At 45.8% G+C, this 20,966-nt stretch overlaps 1 protein-coding gene across 1 annotated transcript in view; it reads right to left on the bottom strand.

Moving 5' to 3' along the window:
* The window catches only part of EXOC5 (exocyst complex component 5), a 59,774-nt gene that overhangs the window by 33,419 nt on the left and 5,389 nt on the right, over positions 1 to 20,966 (bottom strand). Inside the window, exons 2-7 of the mRNA XM_068254374.1 lie at positions 18,464 to 18,558; positions 16,337 to 16,484; positions 10,069 to 10,263; positions 5,391 to 5,455; positions 4,078 to 4,106; positions 3,884 to 3,993 (exon numbers count right to left, since the gene is read on the bottom strand). Coding sequence (XP_068110475.1) covers positions 3,884 to 3,993; positions 4,078 to 4,106; positions 5,391 to 5,455; positions 10,069 to 10,263; positions 16,337 to 16,484; positions 18,464 to 18,558 — 642 coding nt within the window. The remainder of the gene's footprint in view (positions 1 to 3,883; positions 3,994 to 4,077; positions 4,107 to 5,390; positions 5,456 to 10,068; positions 10,264 to 16,336; positions 16,485 to 18,463; positions 18,559 to 20,966) is intronic.

The following is a 20,966-nucleotide window of genomic DNA, read 5'->3' as shown; positions in this document are numbered from 1 at the left end:
CCATTATATCACATGATTCTAGTAGCCAGTAGTAGGAGATGTGTGAGGTCACAGTTAACTCTCTAGGGCTAGGTATTTAAGCCGAGGACAGGCTCCCGAGAGCCACTTTCTGCTTCCTGTACTGGCTTCAACCCTTGACTTCTATTTATTTATGTCTTGTCATCTTCTATAACAGTATGCTGTATACATATATACGTAGTCTAGATGCAACTTAGCATAGACAGAAGATAAAGACTGGTTACCATTCACCAGAAATGGGACCAAGAGCCTGTAACGCCAAGAAGACGTACTACAGATCAATTGCTTCGCTGAGATAGCTATTATAGATGAGTATCTGTATATCTGTTTACTGAATAAACACCTGAAACTTTGAAGACGCCTAAGAAGTTCTATCTCCTATACCGCTTGCTGTGATGAGTCGTGTTTGCAGCTCCTTACTATTGAGTTGCTGGAATAAAGGTTTGTTGTGTTGTTGCCAATAGCAACCAACGTATAGTTTCTTACAGGCACAATGGAAGTTTATAATAACTTCCTATTTGCACTGAAGGTGCACAAATAAGATGTATGCGAACAACCATTTTGCAGGAAGTGGTTAAAAAAGCAGACCTGAAATGAGAGGGATATGGAGGCTGATATTTATTTACTTTTAAACAATGCAAATTGCTTGGCTGCCTTACTGATCCTGCCTCTAATACTTTTAGCCATAGACCCTGAACAAGCATGCATTCAGATGTCTCAAGCTGAAGTCTGACTGGGTTAGCTATATGATTTCTTCAGATGATGCCAGAAAGATCAGCAGGACTGCCAGGCAACTGGTATAGCTTAAAACAACTGAAAAACGTATAAAGCCTAATAACACTTTTCTTAAAACTATGTCGCTTGAACCACTTCACCCCCAAGGGTTTTTACCCTAACGGGCCAGAGCCATTTCCACCTGTAAACGCTCTTCCCTTTCAATCACCAATAACTTTTTCAATTGGCATAACTATAACAAAATGATCTATACCTTGTTTTTTTGCGACAAATAAGGCTTTTTGGGGGTGACATTTGTTTACAGTAATTACTTTACATTCTATAGATTTCAAAGGGAAAAACAAGAAAAAAAAATGCAAAAATGCACTATTTCTCCAATTCCATCCCCTATACTTTTAAAATAAACAAGGTTACTGTACTTAAAACCCACACATTTTATCTGCCTATTTTTCCTGGTTATCTCCCTACACAAGATTATGTCCCTATAAGTATGGTGAAGATATATTATTTGGAAATAAAGTGGTATTTTTCTATGTTGTGGTTTTTGTTTTCTCATTGCACACTATCAATGATTACAAGCCCGCCCTTATTAGCAAAAATAAGAGTAATACACCATCATGGCATATATATTTTAAAAGCTGAGTCCCTAAGGCAACGATTTATGTATTCTCTTTTTTTTTTTTTTTTTTTTTTTTTTAAAAGAGTGTTTATTAATTTTCAAAAACAACAGTACATGAAGGATAAAGAGTATCCAGCAAGAGTACAAAATTATACTTAAAATATGTATGCATATAACAGTCAAATCAAATCTCACAGCAACTATATGATGCGTCATGAGTACCCATCTACATAGACCTGTTTCTAACGAATTTAGATCCATTGTAGATCTTGAATGGCCACATTAATGTCAAGGTTGGGGATTGTGGTTTCCGAAGCGTTTACCCTTTTGGACCATATTCTATCGAATTTTTTGAATTGGTTCCTTGACTGATAAGTGATCTTATATGGTGGGAGAGCGGAGTTCACCAGTTTTTTCCAGTCTCTTAGGGACGGGGGTGTAGATAATTTCCATTTCAAGGAGATGGCTTTCCTAGTGTAAAAAAGAAGAATTCTAATGAGGGTCGCCTGAGCTTTACTACAGGGGATATCACCCACAATTCCCAGCAAGCATAACTGCAAATCTAATGCTACTGGTAGTTGCAGAGTGTCTCTTAGGAAGTGTATGACCGATTTCCAGTAGCCGTTGACCAAGGGGCAGTTCCATACACAGTGTAGGAAGTCGGCACGGGGGGGGATTTACATTTAAAGGGGAACTGAAGAGAGAGGTATATGGAGGCTGTCATGTTTATTTCCTTTTAGACAATACCAGTTGCCTGGCAGCCCTGCTGATCCTCTGCCTCTAATACTATTAGCCATAGCCCCTGAACAAGCATGCAGCAGATCAGGTGTTTCAGTGGTTCATACTTATAAGTATGATCTGACAAGACTAGCTGCATGCTTGTTTCTGGTTTTAATCAGATACTACTGCAGAGAAGTAGACCAGCAGGGCTGCCAGGTAACTGGTATTGATTAAAAGGAAATGAACATGACAGCCTCCATATACCTCTCTCTTCAGTTCCCCTTTAAAGCAGTAGTCATTGTGAGCTGGACTCATTTTTGCTAGTCTTAATGGATGTATGCTTGGTTAAGCCATTTAATATTTATAAGTTTATTGTGTGAGGCAATAATATCTCTATTAAAAAACTCTGTGTGCTCTGACCATTTTTCCGTGGTGAGTCCAGGGTCGTGGGACGACCATCGATTTCTAAGAGCCTGGACCTTCCTGTCATTCCCCTTAGTATTCAAGAAGCTATATAAGGTGGCTATTTGTTTTGTGTGTTCATTTTTTAGTAATATTTTCTCCAGCTCTGAGGGTTCGAGAGAGACTCCTGCCAACCCTAGCTGCGTTTGCATCGCATGTCGCAATTGGAAGTAGCGAAAAAGGGCATGTCTAGGGAGGCTAAATTCCATGCGTAATGTATTAAAGTCTTTGAAGGAGCCTTCAGCATACAATTGCGTTGCATATTTGATGCCATGCCTGTGCCAGAAAACTATATCAGGGATTGTTAGGAGATCCGGTAAGTTGGGATTTCCCCACAAGGGAGAGCTGTGATGTATTCTCTTTTCAATTCAGTCACTTAGAGTTTTTTTTGTACAAGTGTTTTGGTACAGAGTGTATGAATATAATAATTTTATTGTTTTTCATTCAGTTAGCCGCTGAAAAAAAAAATAATCAAATTACATAGGCCTTAGATCTCAAACACCCCAAATTCTATTCTCTCCCTTATGATTAAAATTACACCTTGTACACATAATCAGATAGTTCGTTTTTCTGTGCGTTTTTAAATTGCACAGCTTTTGTTTTGTTTTTTTTCCACACAACATGCATGTTTGCATACTGTACATGCCGCCGCAAACCACGGAAACGTTCCCGAAAAAACGGTCGGAATAAACGCGAACACAAAAGTCGGGGGAATCGCAGGGGAAAATGGTTTTGCAAGTGTGGTTCCTGGCCCTAACTAAGTTTACCTACATATATTATTTCCGTTAAAGTGGACCTGAACTCTTGCAAAGGACATAAGGAAAACACGGAGAGATCTACCCTGTATGTATTTAGAGTTTAGTTTTTCTATTTTCCCCTCATCTGTGACTGACCACAACTGTAATTTGATCTCTAAGCTGTCAGTTCAGGAATCTGTAATGCCCCAGCAGAATCAGTTAATTTGTAAACACAGGATGTTAACCCTATGTCTGCTTCCATGAAAGCAGGAAGGAGAAACACTGCAGATTTATTGCAGGATTTGTAACAACTTTAAAAAAAATGTTTTTCTGTACAGATTATTATGCTGTTGCTTATCTTTTAAGAGCAGAGAGAAAATTCAGAGTTCAGGTGCGCTTTAATTTCAATCTGCAGCAGTCCTGTCTGGAAAAGTCCTACCCGTGTCAATAATTTGTGCTTTGTGACAAAGGTTGTACCTTCATGTCTTAAATAAAGATAAAACTGTCAATACTCTACACTGAGGGAGGAAAGGCAGTCCTAGAGGGCGGGACTTGTGACATAACAGGAAGGGGATGTGTCCTGTTCAGCTACCTTAAAGTGAAGCAGTACAGCCGCTACTTCCCTCATACGAGAGATCTCTCCTCTTCTCTGAGCAGCCGAGAACTCCTGGATTAACTGCAGCTCCAGCTCGTGGTATTTACCTGGAAAGAGAGAGCAGTCTCGTCAGCCCTGCACAATAGTCACAGCTCATAACTGGACACAATACGTCACAGTACGGAACCTACTTGCTATTTTCGTCTTTACATCTGAAAACCTGAAAGAAGAAAAACACAGCGATCAGAAAAAAACAAAACAAAACCTCATTGTGGTGGCTAAAGGTAGCCATACACTGGTCGATTTGCCATCAGATTCGACCAACGGACAGATCCCTCTCTGTTTGAATCTGATCAGAGAGGCATCGTATGGCTGCCTTTACTGCAAACAGATTGTGAATCGATTTCAGCCTGAAACCGCTCACAATCTGTGGTGGTGGTGGTGGTGGTGCTGCCGCCGCTCCCCCCCTCCCCCCGCATACATTACCTGCTCCGCCGGCGCGACTCCCCAGGTCTCCGCTGTCCTCTTCTCCGCTCAGGTCTGGTCTCCAGATGCAGCAGGCTTCACTTCTTCCAGGCTGGGGGAAGTTTAAACAGTAGATCGCCCTCTACTGTTTAAACTTCCTGCCGGGACAGGAAGAAGTGAAGCCTGCTGGATCTGGAGGCCAGTGCGGAAACGGAGCAGCGTTGACCGGGGGGATACGCGCCGCCCAGATCAGGTAATGTATTGAAGCTGCATTGCATCGGTCGTTGGACACTCGAACGCCACTAGCGGCGCTGCCTACCCGCGGGCGATCGATGGTAATTTCCCGCATGGAGTGATCGACGGAATCGATCTATTTCAGGACGAAATAGATCGAAATTTAGCGTTAACGTTAACGATTTGACAGCAGATTCGATCCCAGTGATCGAATCTGCTGTCGATCGGCAGGGAATCGGCCTAGTATATGGCCAGTTTTAGTGGCCATGATGCACTAGTTTCTCCTATCTGCATGGAGTTTCATGGTTTATTTACACACATTTATATACTACTAGTAAACAGGGCAAGATATTACAGGCGTTTATCAGTAAAGGCGTACACAAGTCCAAACAATCTGCCCAACTATCATTTAAACTTGTCTGTTGGAAAATAAGTTGGGCGTGTGTACGCCTGGCAAACAACAAGACAAGCTACTGATAACAGGTGGTTTGCCAGATCCATCCAGTGGGTCAACCTGCACAACTATCTTGCAGGTTGGCCAAGTCATTTTAACAACTTTGTTTTAGAATGCAGACTTGTTGTGCAGCTTGTCATTTCACTTGCAAGTTTTTCAGTATTTATGCGAGTTGGTTGGAGTGTGTGAACGTACATGTTGTGTAAACAGCAATGGCTGGTTGTGCATTATGTTGGAAGTGTGTATGAGCCTTGAGAAAGGCAAAGCATTCTGGGAGATTATGGCATTTGCTGTAATTGGTGAAATGGCTGTTCATTCTATTTCTTGGTATGTAGACCAGAAATTACTTACCTCTCGAACGGCAGCTCCTGCGCTATTAAATGCAGTTTCTGGATGATATCTGCTGCTTCTTTAATCTGTCAACACAATCAGAATGATGACAGCGTTATAGAGAAGAATCAGGGTCAGTCATAAAGATAGAGTGAGAGTGTGTGAGGATAGAGATAGAGTGAGGCCACGGTTCTCCTCCGGACCCCTCCTATCCATCGTGTGTCACACGCTGTCCCTCCGCCCCCTCCAAAGCAATAAAATGCATCGCTAGCCTGCAGGCTAGTGACGTGTCTAAACAGAACTTAGCCCTGAACTGTTGCATGAGGGATTGAGTCTCGCTGGTCCGAGTTGACCCACCAAGCGATTATCAGCTGATGCAGTCGTTATTGAACATTTCAGCCAACTTAAATTTAACGTGTGTACAGGGCTTAAATACAGGTCCTCTGTGCTAGGATGTGTAGATAGCAGGTTACATGTGTTAACTGACCCCACGCCCTCCCAGTCAGTATAGGTCCCCGGGGAGCTCCCACCCCCCCCATCCCCTACGCAGAGGGCACAGCTCACCTCCACAGGATTAGACCATATGTTGCAAGTCTTTATCCTGTCCTCTTGGAGGTGTTCCACCTCTTTGGCGAGATCACTATCTGTCGTCATGTGACATTTGGCGATCTCACCATAAAGAGCCTGTCTGAGCAGTTGCCCATATGCTTTTCTGTAAGCGTGTACCGGCACTTTCCATCCACTTGAATGGGCAGTGCTTAAAGAAACCCTTAGGTGAAAAAAAAGAACTGCCCATTTACTTACCTGGGGCGTCTTCCAGCCTCCTGAAGTCCTCCTGATCCTTCATTGTCAGCCCAGACCACTCTGTTCCCTCTACGCTTGCCTCAGGCTTGGCCGCATGCCGTTCGCCCCGTCCAATGTCTCCCCATAGTCAGGAGCGCTCTGCACTTGCACAGCATGTAAAAATTGCTACTGCCCATGCACAGAATGCTCCCAGCCAGGGTTCTCCCCAGAACATCACACCGGATGCTACTGGGTGGTGTAAGTAAGTGTGTGTGTGTTCACACTGGGCACTGCTGGGGGTGGAATCACACTGGTAGGAGAAAAGGGGTTAACACTAGCTGCTACTAATAGAGGAAGGGTGGGGGTCTCAAACATAGTGATGCTGTTGGGGAGGGACATTCTCACTCTGGTGGGCGGCCCACCCACTTGAAAGGCTCTGGGGAGAACACTGCCCAGCCACGGGAGAGCGACAGAGGAGGCGCAGTTGGTGGGCGACTTGTCATTCGGCCTGCTTAAGCCTAATATACATGCTCAAAAAGGTATTTTCAATGCACTATTAACAACTTTTGTTGTTGAAACAACCAAAACAAGTTGTTTGCTATTGTTCAAACAACTGATAAGATGCAGCTCAGGTAAAAAAACAGTTGGCCGGCTTACAGAGGGGGACATCGGAGAAATTTCAGCATGCGGGATGATAGCGAGGCACCGGGAGGACTTCATGGGGCTAAAAGAATCCCCAGGTAAGTAAATGGGCAATTATTTTTTTTTCACTTAGGGCCCATTCACACTTGAGCGTTTTGCCAGCGATTTCGGCAAAACGCTCAAATGCTAGCGCTTTTCAGAGCACTACAGTAATAAAAGTCTATGGACCCGTTCTCATTTGGCTGATTTGCGCAAATCGCCCAAAAATGCAAACGCGTAGCCTGCACCATTTTTAGGTGATTTCCCGGCGACCGCGGTTTAGTGCTATAGAAGCACAAAACGTAATTGCTAAAAAAATCACCAGGTGCGAATGGTGCTTTTTTGGTGTTAATCGCCAAAAAACGCCAGAGCAAAACGCTAGCAAACTCGCTAGCGTTTTGCGATCAGCAAGTGTGAATGGGCCCTTAAAGTGAACCTCCAGACTAAAACTCTTCTCAGCAGCACTGAATAGGCTTGGTGTTTAACAGTTTCACAGCATTAGAACTTTGTTTTTCTTACCCACGCCTCATTTTTAGCTGCACAGAAGAAAACTGCCGGGGCACTTTCCCCTGATGCTGTGCAAAGCATGATGGGATTTCTGAGGTTGTTCTCCTTCTGCTGTTTTGACGCAAATTTATTTTTTTAAATTTTGAATTTGAGATCTGAAGCCTAGCGCACGCAGCTGGGAGAGGTGATCAGGACACAGGACAGTTGGAGCTGTGTCTCATGCTCCCAGTCGCTTGCTTTTAACCAAAAAGATGGCTGCCCCCATTAAATCACAAACATTTGCCTGTTCTTTTAAAACAGGGTTGGTAAAAGATTATATTACTGATCTATTTTAATTAACTTAACTAATGTAACTTAATGACAGTATGTTTATTTAGGCTGAAGTTCCCAGAATGCTCCTCTTTAACGACAAGCGGAGCAGTTGGCGGTAAACAACGTGCAAGCGTCTGTGTGAACCAATCAGGGCAGCAGGAAACACAAAAGGACCGCAGCACACCACAACTGTACCCTATTCACAATAATACAGTAACGTTATCCCTTTATAAACAGGCTGGGCTTCACATTGCACAGCATTCTGGTAAATCAAGCAGTATCCCACAACCCTATAAACAAAGCACTTAAAAGGAATCGGGGGGGGGGGGGGGGGGGGTGTTGCAGTGTTAAAAAAAAGTTATACATACCTGGGGGTTATTCCGAACCCCTCCAGGCTGATCGCTCCCTCGTGGCTCCTCTGCAATTCGCCCAGGAAAGTCCTCCAGCCTGGCCGTACTGAACATGCATAGCATTGTCGCCAGAAGAGTTCTGCACAGTACTACTGCGCAGGTGCAGAAAACTCCCAGCTACAGGATCCCCACAGGAGGAGGAGCATGGCTGGAGTACGCTCGCACTGACTGGAAGACTTTCCCGGGTGAACTGAGGAGAATCCAGATGGTGCTGGAGGACGGCGAGGGAGCGATGAGCCTGGAGGAAGCCCCAGGCAGGGCTGTGGAGTCGGTCCAAAAATCCACCGACTCCGACTCCTCAGTTTAGGATTCCACCGACTCCGACTCCACGACTCCGACTCCTCTAATTTGCATATTACAATTTTGTTGATTAAAAGTATGTAACATGAAATTTGTCTCTTAACTGCCAACGCTTAGGAATTTTACAAGACAACTGAAGTGAGAAGGATATGTAGACTACTATATTTATTCCCTTTAGACTAAAACTAGTCCTTGGTAAGAGTACTTGTAAAAGGTACAACCGGAACAAAGAACATCTATCAAGTGTGGGTGCATGTAAGAATGATGTGCAGGTACTCTGCAGGGGAATGAGGAGATTGTAAACAGACAACACCTCTATGTTCAATGTGCACAGCATTCTCAGTGGATTCCCTGCAGCTCTGTGGGGAGTGCATATGTAGAGTATAGTACTACTGTGTAACAAAGTAAACCTGAGACAGATGAAATTAAAGTTTTATACATACCTGGGGCTTCCTCCAGCCGCCTTCAGGATAATCAGTCCCTCGTTGTCCTCCTCCACCACCTGGATCTTCTGCTATGAGTCCAGGTACTTGAGTCAGTCAAGCGTAGTGCGCATGAACACACTCCGCCGTGAGCGTACTACACCTGTGCAGCACTATTGCGCAGGTGCAGAATGTTCCTGGCTGTGGGAGCGGCATGCGGCCGGACAGCGCTGACTGGCTGAATTACCAGGACTCATAGCAGAAGATCCGGGTGGTGGAGGACAGTGAGGGACTGATTAGCCTGAAGGGGGCTGGAGGAAGCCCCAGGTATGGATAAAACTTTACTTTTCATCCGTCTCAGTTACCCTTTAATTTGTAGTCACCAAACCAAATTTTAATAACATATCAAATTATTTTATTTCATCAGCAAAGGGAGTGCATACATTTGCATAAATCAGCATCAATGCAGAATTATTTCCATCTCGTTGACCATCTCTATTAGTCACATAGCTACACATCAGGCTTTATTCTTACAGCATAGATGTTATTTAGTATATATAAGAGATTCCTGTGTACACATCATATATACAGTCACAATCAGATATGTATATCTGACCTTAAAAATAAGGGGACTGCTTTATTGAAGCAGCACAAGTAACTAATTTTGATTGGTTTATTTCATTTTTGTGGACTAAGCACAGCTATTACTGTATATATACTGTATATATACATTATTTTTAATGACTATTATCTGAGAAATAGAACATTATCATATTTTTTATTTTAATTACAGTTACAAATTCATTAGGAGTCGGAGTCGGTGCATTTTTTCCCGACTCCGACTCCAGGCACCCAAAATTGCCCGACTCCACGACTGACTCCACAGCCCTGGCCCCAGGTATGTATATTTTTTTTTTTAAATCCCCTCGGGTACACGTTAATGTTCTTCAATAAATACACAAATGGGTTAAACAGTCGAGACAAATTTAAGATTCTGTATTAAAAAAAATATCCAATAACTGCTAAACCTTCTACAAGGCCTGATGTGTCCCACAAGCGTGTTGAATTACCCATAATGCCGGTCAGACATCGAGTTGAACAGTTATGCCGAGTTGATAAATAAACCTGAAAGTGCCCGGCGGGGTAAAAGCGTAAGCGCGCACTTGTGAACAATTAAACCGTAATGAGTCATTCTGTCAGCGGCCGCGAGTGCGACCAGCACAAGGCTGAACAATTAGGGCACCTCCGCTTGCAATCACTTCACGCCCCGCTGGCAGCTCTTACCTTTTCAGAGTTGTTAAAGACTTCGGATTTCAGATCGCCGTCCAGAAACTCATTAAAATAGGTCATCAGCTTCTGAGCCTCCACCGCTCGCTGCCGCGGAGTGTTCACGCCCTCCAGCTGGTCGCCCAGGTGACACACCTTGGTGGCCACATAGCTGATGTGCTCATCCAGTTCCTGGAAATGCTGGAATGCTACCTGAAAGGGCACAGAGGATGCGATTATGCCATGAAGAGATATCCATTACTGAAACAACTGAAACAAATACAATAAATCATCCAATAGCAAATTATATATTTAGCTTATCTATCTTGTTTTTAGTGTTCATTTTCAGATTTAAGAGCAATTTGATATGAAAAAAGAAAAGATTATTTCTGCTGGTCTCCATATTTACTGTTTCTCTGTGATGCCAAAAGTGACATCACTTCTGCCCTTTTCTTTTCTTTTTTTTAAACCCATCTCAGTGTTAATCGACTGCTTATTTTATAGATTATTGTCCCTCAACATCACCTAGATAACAGGCTTACATCACTGTGTTATGCTGGGAATACACGGGTCGATCAGTCGGCCGATTAGCCGCCGGATCGACTCCCGCCGCGTCCCCGCGCATGCACGCGGATCGATTACCGCTCGTCCCCGCCGGCGCTCCTTATCAGCTGCTCGATTCCCTGCCATTGTCCGCCGGGGATCGGACGGGCGCGGGTCGAGCAGCGTGATCGGAGCAGCTGAATATTATCAGCTGGCCGGATCAGCTGGCTGGATCAGCTGGTCGATACATGGTACAGAAATGTACCGTGTATCCCCAGCATAAGCTTTTCAAAAGGAGAAGTTATTCAATGGCCTTCTTGTCAGTGTCTTATCTTAAAGAGACACTGAAGCGAAAAAGAAAATATGATATGATGAATTGGTTGTGTACTATGAATAAATACTAGAAGATTAGCAGCAAAGAAAATATTCTCATATTTTTATTTTCAGGTATATGGTGTTTTTTCTAACATTGCATCATTCTCTAATATGTGCAGATTACACAACACTCAGCATTCAAAATGATTCTTTCAGAGCAGTCTGTGAACTAATGACCTCTCCTCTGGCAGAGAAAAAGAAAACACTTGAGATAATAAAAGTCAGAAGACAGCCCTCTCCACGACGTCGTAGAAATGAATGGCTTTTTTGCATAGAAATAACAACTGGAGTTTCTTAACTCTTCCTGTACTGGAAACAATTAGACTGATGTATCTGATCTTAATGTTTTATTTCTTAGCTGTACTACACGTACAAATCATAATATCATAATTTTTTTTTCGATTCAGTGTCTCTTTAACTGAAATGGAAAGTTTCTGTTACTTGCCATTTGAGATAAGCTTGTTACTGTAGCAAAAAAAGAAAAAAAAATCCTGTTGGTACTGCACAGTTCAGCAAAGTCACTCAAACCAGCAGGGGGGGCATAATAAGGAGCCATTTTACAAAAAAGGAGTTTGCATACACGATTGGGGCACTAACTATGTTACTGCCCCTTTAAAGTGCTTCTCTAGATAAAACTTTATAACTGCTAAGCCTGCATTCCATGCTCCCTTCCCATCCCACTTGAACTGCAGCACACCTGAACTGAAAATAAACGGATAAGATTAATAATTGTATCTGTAGTTCTACTCATAAATCAGATTTTCTTTGAATCCCACGGTCTCATTTTGTGTATAAAAGCTTAAAAAATTATTTTTGAATTTTTCTTGTGTCAGCTAAATGATGTATTGTTTTAGTTTTACAGCCTTCATCTCGAAATATTGACCTTTTTATAATCTATTCCCTTCACATAAGGTTGCCAATACACAAGTTGATTTTTTTCCATTAGACTCCCTACAGATTCAATCACTGTAATGGGAATCAATTCTCACAAACCGTCCAATCATTACATTTTAACCAACAATCGATGGAAAGTACTGATCGGACAGGATAGAAAATGTAAGTGGATTTGGGCCAGAAGCAGTAGTAGTTACACGGGCCATTGGCCATCCTCTGCATAGCTAAACGTCTATACAGTCCTGAGACATGCAAGGCTTCAGAGGCCCACAATGAACCAATGGGAAGATCTTGGAACCTCTGTTATGCTGGGAATACACAGAGATTTTTCAGCAGATTTAGGCTTTGTTCGCATTATAAATCGCCAGCGCTATCGATTTTTCCAGCGCTTTTTGCTTAGAAAAGCGCTTGTCTAAGCAATTATTTTTTTCACTTCCTAGTGTCAGTCAGGAAGTGATCTCTTTAACCCGGAAATGAAGAAATACAATGTATTTATTCATAAAAGCGTTCGGGAAATCGCTATACAAAGCGCTTTTTCAAGTGCTTTGCGAATTCCCTATACCTTCCATTAAGCCAAAGCGCTCAGAAAATGGTACATGTATCGCGTTTGCGATTTTAATAAAATCAAAACACTCACATGTGAACACTGTCATAGGGAATCATTGCACAAGCGCTTTTACAGTGATTTCTAAAATCGCCAGCACTTAAAAAAGAAAAAAAAAAATCAACAAACGCTCATAGTGTGAACAAACTCTAACTGTCTGATTGATTTCCATTCACTTCTATGAGAAATCGATCATAAAAACTATTGAAAATCAGATCGGACCTGTCGGAAATTATCTATCGAACCATCTATCCTCCAAAAAATCTCGTGGTGTATTCCCAGCATAATTTTATATTTCTGCCTAGAGGGAGGTCTACTAAAGATGCCAAGTACGACGAGTGTCAGCAGCAGTGCTTTAGAATAAAGTGCTAATTTGTCTAAAGCAGTGCTGCTGACACTCGTACTGTTGCTGATCCTAGAAGGGCAACAGGATCCTATCAGCTAGAACACGCTTTGTCTTCATTGGAGTGCTGGGTCCAACGTCTTTTACTAAAGATGCCCAATGTATGGGCAGATCGACCAAGAGACAGAGTGCAGTGTTCTCCCCAGAGCCTATTACCCGGGCGGAGCGCCCGGCTGGTCTCAGCTTTCCGCCCGGCTGGTCTCAGCTTTCCGCCCACCTGTGGTTACAGCGTGCATCAGATTTTCTTCCTCCACATTCAATGCAGTGAGCAGCGGCTGTGTGTTATTGGAGCCAGCCGCTGTCACTTACACTATCTCTGCTCTCCTCTCAGTTCCTGCACCTCCGTGATGTAAAGGGGCGGGGAGAGTCTGGTAACTGAAGTTACAGGCACCGCGGGAACTTCAAAGGAGCTGTAGCTAGTGAATCCCGATCTGCGTGACTAGTGCAGACCACGGGCTCTCCTCCTCCAGCCAGTCTTCACATCCAAGCAAAGTTCCCAGCATGTGTTCCAGCCTCGCAGGTCAGAAGTCATAGCACAGGGAAGTGTGGAGCAGCGCTCGCTCATGCCGAGGAGACAGCATTGCAGGGCAGATGGTTATCTGTGAATCCCTGGTAAGGTGGTGACTGATGGCCATTAGCTGCCTCTGCTGCTGTGCCTGGTGTAGCGTCACCTCTATGGCATGCCCCCCTTTCAGATGCACTTTGCTGGGAGGAGAGGAGACAGACATTTTTACAACAACTATATTGCTGTCCTTCCCCAACTGCTCTGCTCGGAGATGTTGCATTGATGTAAACCTGGCTGCAGACCTCCTGCAGTGTGCTGTGCAAGTAAGAGCTGTGAGAGTGCTGCATTCTTACTTGTATTACATTCATATTTAGATGGTAGTGCTGCAATCCTCTCCTCTCTGACCCACACATTGTTTTTTTTTTGTTATTGCCCCCCCTTCCCCCCCCCCCCCCCTCCTTTCTTTTCCACACTGGTATACATATTTTTTTCTTCTACCTTTAGTCTGTCTCTCCCTCTCATACATTTACTTTTGTCTCTCACACACTTTCCTCCTTGTTTTTTCTTTCCCAGTCCTTTGCCCCCCCCCCCCCCCCCTCTGTAGTACATGCTGTTTAGCACATAGACAAGCAACAAGCTTGTGTGCATGCGAAATCATCCAGTGTAACTCCCCATCAGTAGTTCCCAGTGTGATTCCTCCTTACCCACTTCCTCATTCGAAAGCACCAGCATGCTCCACCTACACTCGTCCCTACCAAGTAGCACCCAACACGATCCACCCTGCCCCTCCCTACCTAGTAGTGGCACCCAGCATCACCCTCCAACTCCACCCAACATGACCTTACTTCCCCACCCGGCTACTTTTTCATGCCACCCGGCTGGTTAGAAATTCTGGGGAAAACACTGGAGTTATCTCTGATCAAATCTGATTGGAGAGAGATCCGTCGGCTGCTCACACACACCGCAAGCCGATTTCCCCACCATTTTCTGCAAGGAAAGCTCTTGGAAATCAGCCTTGTGATGCATCTGCCGCCGCGCCGCCCCCCAGCGATGTCCCCTTAATGTAAAATGTATCCCCCCCCCCGATGCAGTATACTTTACCTGTCTATGTCCGTCACTGGCTCCGCCCACAATCTGCATACACGTGTCATCCATGTATGCGGACTGCGGAAGGAGCCTGGAGCCAGTGGCAGACACGGAAAGATAAATTATACTGCACCAGGTGGGCAAATTTTACATTACGGGGACAGCGTCGGGGGATTCGTCATGTTCATCCAGATATTGCTCGCTGTTACCACCGCGCACCCGATCGACCATGACATCCTGCAGCATGTTCGATTGATACATTTGACCAATCTTGCCCAAAATTGGTTGCATTGTCAATCGGGCATGCTCTTGGTTGCACCGATTTTCATGCGATTTGATAACAATTATCGAATTGGATGGTCGATCGGCAGCCAAGTCAATAGATGTACGGCCACCTTAACTTCCTGTCACAATGGTAAGCCAGAAACCTCTCACCAGTCTTTACTGTACTTCTTTGATATGTCCCAGACTGTTGTACCAGTTGTTTTGTTCTTGTTACTGTGAGTTTGGCTGCTGTGAGGACAGAGGACGATCTTCCTGCTGCAGGAAGCGTGGGCTGACTAACTCTTCCTAACACTTCCCAGTGATATGTGCTGCAGAATAAATGCTGACAAAACAAGTTAGCACTGTGCAGCCAAGCAAGCAAAAGGCCTCAAATACTACTCATTTCAGCTACGGTCACAGTGGGCAGTGTGTTACCTGTAAAAGCAGGAACGCAACGGAACAGAAAAATAATACCATATGCTATGCGTGCGCCGCATGCAGTGAAGCCTACAGTCAGTGAAAAATATGCTTCACTGTTAACATGCACATTTTGCCGGTAACGCACTGCATGCAGTATTTGGGAGGCCGCACGCTGTTAGATCACACTGGATGCACTGTAAACAATGCACAGATTTTACGTTGCGACGTTCCGTGTTACACTGGTCTTACTCCAATGCGAAGCAGGTGATTTTTGCACTAGGCACCGATATAGTATTAATGCTACAGTGTGCACCCAGCACACGGGTAATTCGGGGTTTCGGCAATCGCCAGACCCCAAATTACCTTTTCCTCCACGTTGCTACAGCTTGGAGGGGGGGAATAGTATTTATCACCGCCCGGAATTTAAGCGGCAGCAGGGAGAGCCGTCATTTGACTCACTCCGTGTCCAGCTCACCGGCAGCGGAATAATACATACGCCTCCAATGGATCTACAAGGATCCCCAGTGCGGAAATCATAAAATCACATGACACAAATGCAGCTTGTCAGTGCACCATGACTAAGGACCCAGCAGGGCCAGAAATGTGTGAGCTGTGGCAGAGCGGTGGGGTACACCGACGCTCCACATTTCTGTCATGTTTCCTGTAATAGAGGATTGTTTCATTAGAAGAGATTGGAGTTGAGCAGACTTTTTAGGCTGGGATCCCACTATGCCAGATGCACAAGGGTGCATTCACAGCGTAACCTGAGCAGATATGCGGTGTCCTGTGACGTGTCTGTCGACACATTCCCACTACTCACCGATGTGCATGCATTCCACTGTCGCCATCACTACAGTCCTCCGCTAGCTCCGCTCGATCCCACTGCATGGGACAAGCACAAGTCTATAGCCTGGAACCCAGGCATGAGCATCAGGTTCCCATTCAATTGCAAAAGACCAATAGGAATCCTCTCTAGCAACAGGGAGGACTCTCATTGGTCCACCACTCATCAGTAAATCAATGAGAATCCTTCCCAGTTTACTGCTGCAGAATTTTACTGGTGCATCTTCAAGTTGTATAAATTTGCATAACATTTGTATGACATCAGAATGATTTGCATGGTATCTTCTTGACCATCCCTTCTCAGGCCCCAGGTTACCAGAGCCCAGGTGACTGGAAAGGCTCCACTTACCTGGTTGCTCTTCTGTAACTCTTGGACTTTTTTGGCAAACTCTTTAGCTTCTTTCTGACACTGATGCTCCAACTTCTCCACCTTCCTCTGTATCCGCTCATCCAGCAGCTTCAGCTCCTCGATGTGGTTCACAAACTGCTCCAACAACCTGTAAACAGGCACAGGAATCAGTAAAGGTGAGCCTTATAAGCAAGTTGATGTGCAGAAGTGAGAGAACAGGAATGATCCAGCAAGCATGAACAGGACGGTTTTAACACAAAATTAGAAAATCAAAATTCAACTACTGCACGAGTCAACGAAGCAGGTCATTTCAGCGCTAGCTGCACAACGCACAGGACCTTGGCACCGCTATAGCTGTAACAGTATAGTTACCATGTACATGTTGTCTTGTTTCTTTTTTCGAGCCCACATCACAGGTAGCGTACTAGACCTGCGTAGTAGGCTTCCGATGATGTGGGCATACTTGCCTGCGCATGCGCAGAACATGCCGACTCATCGGCACTACGATACTGCAGAGGCTGCCAGCGGGACCTGGAAAAAGACCTGAGCTGAAGCGAGGGATACACGTGACCTACAGAGGCTGGAAGAAGCCCCAGATAACGCATTCATGCAAAAACAGCTCCAAGAAATTTGGGCGCAGGGTGAAGCTGAAAAACGGCTCTCCCTGCTCCTGAAAAAGTCCCGGCGGCGTTAATTACCATTCCCCCTCAAGGCTGCCGCGGACTCCGGGGAAAGACATAATTCGGCTTCCAGCTATTGCCGGTGGCTGAATTACACTGTTTTTCAAGTAATTTGGGCTCAATGGGTCCAATAACGCCCAAATTAATGTCTGAGCGCCGCTATAGCGGTCATTCATATTACGGCCTATAGCGGCACATGGTGCGCACAAATTTTTCAGCGCCATTTTGATCTCCTTTAGCCCTAGATATCCTTTAAAGCGGACATGAACTCAGAACTTCCTCTCTGCTCTAAAAGCCAAGCGACAACATAATATCCTTTAACCACTTCCCGACCGCCTAACACCGATACGTGTCAGCAAGGTGGAAGCCCTAGGACCGCCAAATGTCGAAAGGTGTCAAGTCCTGGGGGCGTGTTTTGCAGGAGATCCCGCATGCCGATGTGCGCAGAACCCCACTTGAATGACGGAGCTCCACTCCCGTCAACAGTCTGCCATCGGCAAATGCCGCTAGGAGACTGTTAGACGGCGCGGCGATCTACTGCAGCGCTGTACTGGGGACATCCGTGTCACTCGGCTGTGCCCTGGAGAGGCTCCGATCGCAATCCCCTCTCATAGGCTGATTCCAATGAGAGAGGATCGCTGTGATTGGCTGTCAGGGGGACGGAGGGAAGGAAAAAAAATGGCAATTTTTAATAAAAAATAACAAATAAATTAATAAATATATAAACCTGGCAGCAGTGATCAGAGCCCACCAACAGAAAGCTCTGTCCACATGGGACGCAGGAGAGCAATCAGCTCTCATTGGCTGAAGCCTGTGACAGCTGATCGCTGTCATAGGCTGGCAACGGGAGGGTGGGTTATTACATAAATAAAAAAAAATATGTCTATTTATGTAAAAATCAATATTTATTCAAAAAAAACAAAACAAAAAAAAAAACCACACATCTTGGTAGTGATCATGGCTCACCAACAGAAAGCTCTGTTAGTGGGCAGAAAAGGGGGAGGGGATTCACTTGTGTGCTAAGTTGTATGGCTCTGCAGTGAGCTAATAAAGCTGCAGAGCACTAAATTGTAAAAAAATATCCTGGTCACTGGGCGGTGTAAGCATATGGCCCTGACTGGTTAAAGAAAAACATTTCTTTTTTACAGCTGATACACATTCTGCAATAAATCTGCATTGTGTCTACTTCCTGCTTTCATGGAAGAAGAGCAAACATAATGTTAACATCCTGGGTTTACAAATTAGCTGCTTTGCCAAGGCAGCTGAGTGATATAATTACAGTTGTGATTAATCACAGATGAGGGGGAATTAGACAAGTTAAACTCTCTAAATACATACAGGGTGCATTTCTCTGTGTTTTCTTTCTGTCCTGTGCAAGAGTTCAGGTTCACTTTAATGCACCATGTAATTTTCATACAGTGAGTACCTGCCACAATAAGACACACACCTTTTAGGATCGAATGTCTCTGCTCCTCCTCTGGACCCTCCTCCTGGGGTTCGCCATGCCAGTCTCTCAATGTATTCATCTGCTACAAACGGCTCCTACGAAAACAAACGCAGGAAGTCATATCATTGTGTTCAGCAGCACGCAGGTCTATGTATATGTTACGGCCAAAACCAGAAATCAGCCAATTCTAGAATTGGCCGGCCGTTTCTAGAACTGGCCGATAGGACGTCGGCCAAAGTCCAAAATGCTGGGAATTTCTGACATTGGCCGGCCAGTTCTAGAAACGGCCAAAGTCAGTCGGCCAAAGTCCAAAACGCACAGATCCCAGAACATCCCTGGTCCTGTCCAGCACCATGAATGGCACTCGGAACCTCCTCTCTGCTCTGAAAGATACACAACAGCATAATACCCTTCACAGGAAAAAAAAAAGGTTCTTTGTTACAGCGAATACACAATCCTGCAACAAATCAGCAGCGTGTCTACTTCTTGGCGAAAACAGACAAATTTATCATCCTGCGCTTTAAAATTAGCTGCTCTGCCGCGGCAGTCGAGTGACACAGGGGATAGATCAAATTACAGTAGTGATTAGTGATGGCTGGGTGCACTTCTCTAAGCGCGTTGCATGGCTGGGGGCTTTTCTGGGTGCTTTGCATGGCTGGGGATGCTTTGCATGGCTTGGGGGGGGGGGGGGTCTTTGCTGGGTGCTTTGCATGGCTGGGGGCTTTTCTGGGTGCTTTGCATGGCTGAGGGTGCTTTGCATGGCTAGGGGGGCTTCGCTGGGCACGTTGCATGGCGGGGGCTTCACTGGGCACTTTGCATTGCTGGGGGTGCTTTGCATGGCTGGGGGGGCTTCGCTGGGTGCGTTGCATGGCCGGGGGGGGGGCTTCACTGGGCACTTTGCATTGCTGGGGGTGCTTTGCATGGCTGGGGGGGGCTTCAATGCGCACTTTGCATGGCTGGGGTGCTTCACTGAGCACTTTGCATTGCTGGGGGTGCTTTGCATGGCGGGGGGGGGGGGCTGCGCACTTTGCATGGCTGGGGTGCTTCACTAGGTGCTTTGCATGGCTGGGGGGGGGGGCTTCACTGTGCACTTTACATTGCTGGGGGTGCTTTGCATGGCAGGGGGGCTGCGCACTTTGCATGGCTGGGGTGCTTCACTAGGTGCTTTTCATGGCTGGGAGGGGGGGGGGGGGGAGGCTGCGCACTTTGCATTGCTGGGGTGCTCTGCATGGCTGGAGGGGCGCTTTTCTGTGTGCTTTGATTGGCTGGGAGGGGGGGGGGCTTTCGTGTGCGCCGGGAGAGTTGCCTGCACTACTCACAGACCTCAGATCACGGCGACCGAAGAGGCGGGGAGAAGCGGAGAGAGGCAGAGTAGCGCGCAGGCTACCCGCCCGGACCTGTACACTTCACATGCGGAAGTGCCAAATGACTGGCGCTTCCGCACTGAAGTGTTCACGTCCTGCGGGTGACTTGTGTGCTTTGCCTCTTTCCGCCTCTTCGGTCCGGTCGCCCTGATCTGAGGTTTGACAGTGCAGGCAGCGGGGGAGAGCCGAGGGAGCAGGACTTCGGGACTTGGCCGGCCACATACAGCCACAACGAGTTCTGGCCGGCCAAAGTCCGAAATTAGGGTACATTTCTCACATTGGCCGCATTAGCCGGCCACTTCTCGTTTTGACCGGCCAGAACCCGAAGTGGCCAGACTTCGGGTTCTGGCCGTGACATATACACTAAACCTGTGTTCTGAAACAATCAGATTCAGATACATCACATGACCAAATAAACATATGGCAAGCTCAATTCAGAAATAAAATCTCTGCCCTATTAGGCCTGGTTCACATCATTTAACGGAGATGGCTGTGCTATCGGAACGCAACGCGTACAATCGCACTCCATCTGCGCTGCTATTCGCTGCAGATCCCATTCACTACAGGAATGGATCTGCGCTGCGAGTCCCGAAAAATGCATGCAGCAGTGCGATAGCGCATTGCACCGCTGCGCATATAACGGGAACGGTAGAAGGGCTGTGTATGCCCTTCTACCGTGCCTTGCGTGTCGCACAGTGACAGTGACAAACTGGGTTCCCTGCACAGATGATGCCAGAAGGCCGCTAGCAGCAACAGGAAGGTTACGAGATGTCGCTGGAGGCTTGGTAAATATTCAAGGGGGGAGATTTGTGCTTTTTCGGCTGGTTGCTCAAGCAATCGACAAGCACATGTACCAGCATCAAGCGATCCCCGCTGGTGACAGATACTGGGGAATTTGCTGTATTTGCACCTTACTGACAATATCTACTGTCAATGATTTTGGGTGACAACGATCTGAAATGTGCAGCCAGCTTTAATCACAAGGGCATCCAGGGAAGAAAATGCTGCTCTGTCAGCTGAAACATGGCTCCCTATACTGAGCAGTGCTTTTCAGCGCAGGAAGATTTGGGCGCAGCCGGCGCCACCATAGACTGTAATAGGAATTACATCTATAGCGGCGCTCAGTGAGTAACGTCGGC

The sequence above is a fragment of the Hyperolius riggenbachi genome, chromosome 9 (assembly GCF_040937935.1).
Source record: "Hyperolius riggenbachi isolate aHypRig1 chromosome 9, aHypRig1.pri, whole genome shotgun sequence".
Taxonomy (NCBI): Eukaryota; Metazoa; Chordata; class Amphibia; order Anura; family Hyperoliidae; genus Hyperolius; species Hyperolius riggenbachi.
Note: the sequence above shows the minus strand (reverse complement) of the source record. Positions and strands in the feature narration are given on the sequence as shown.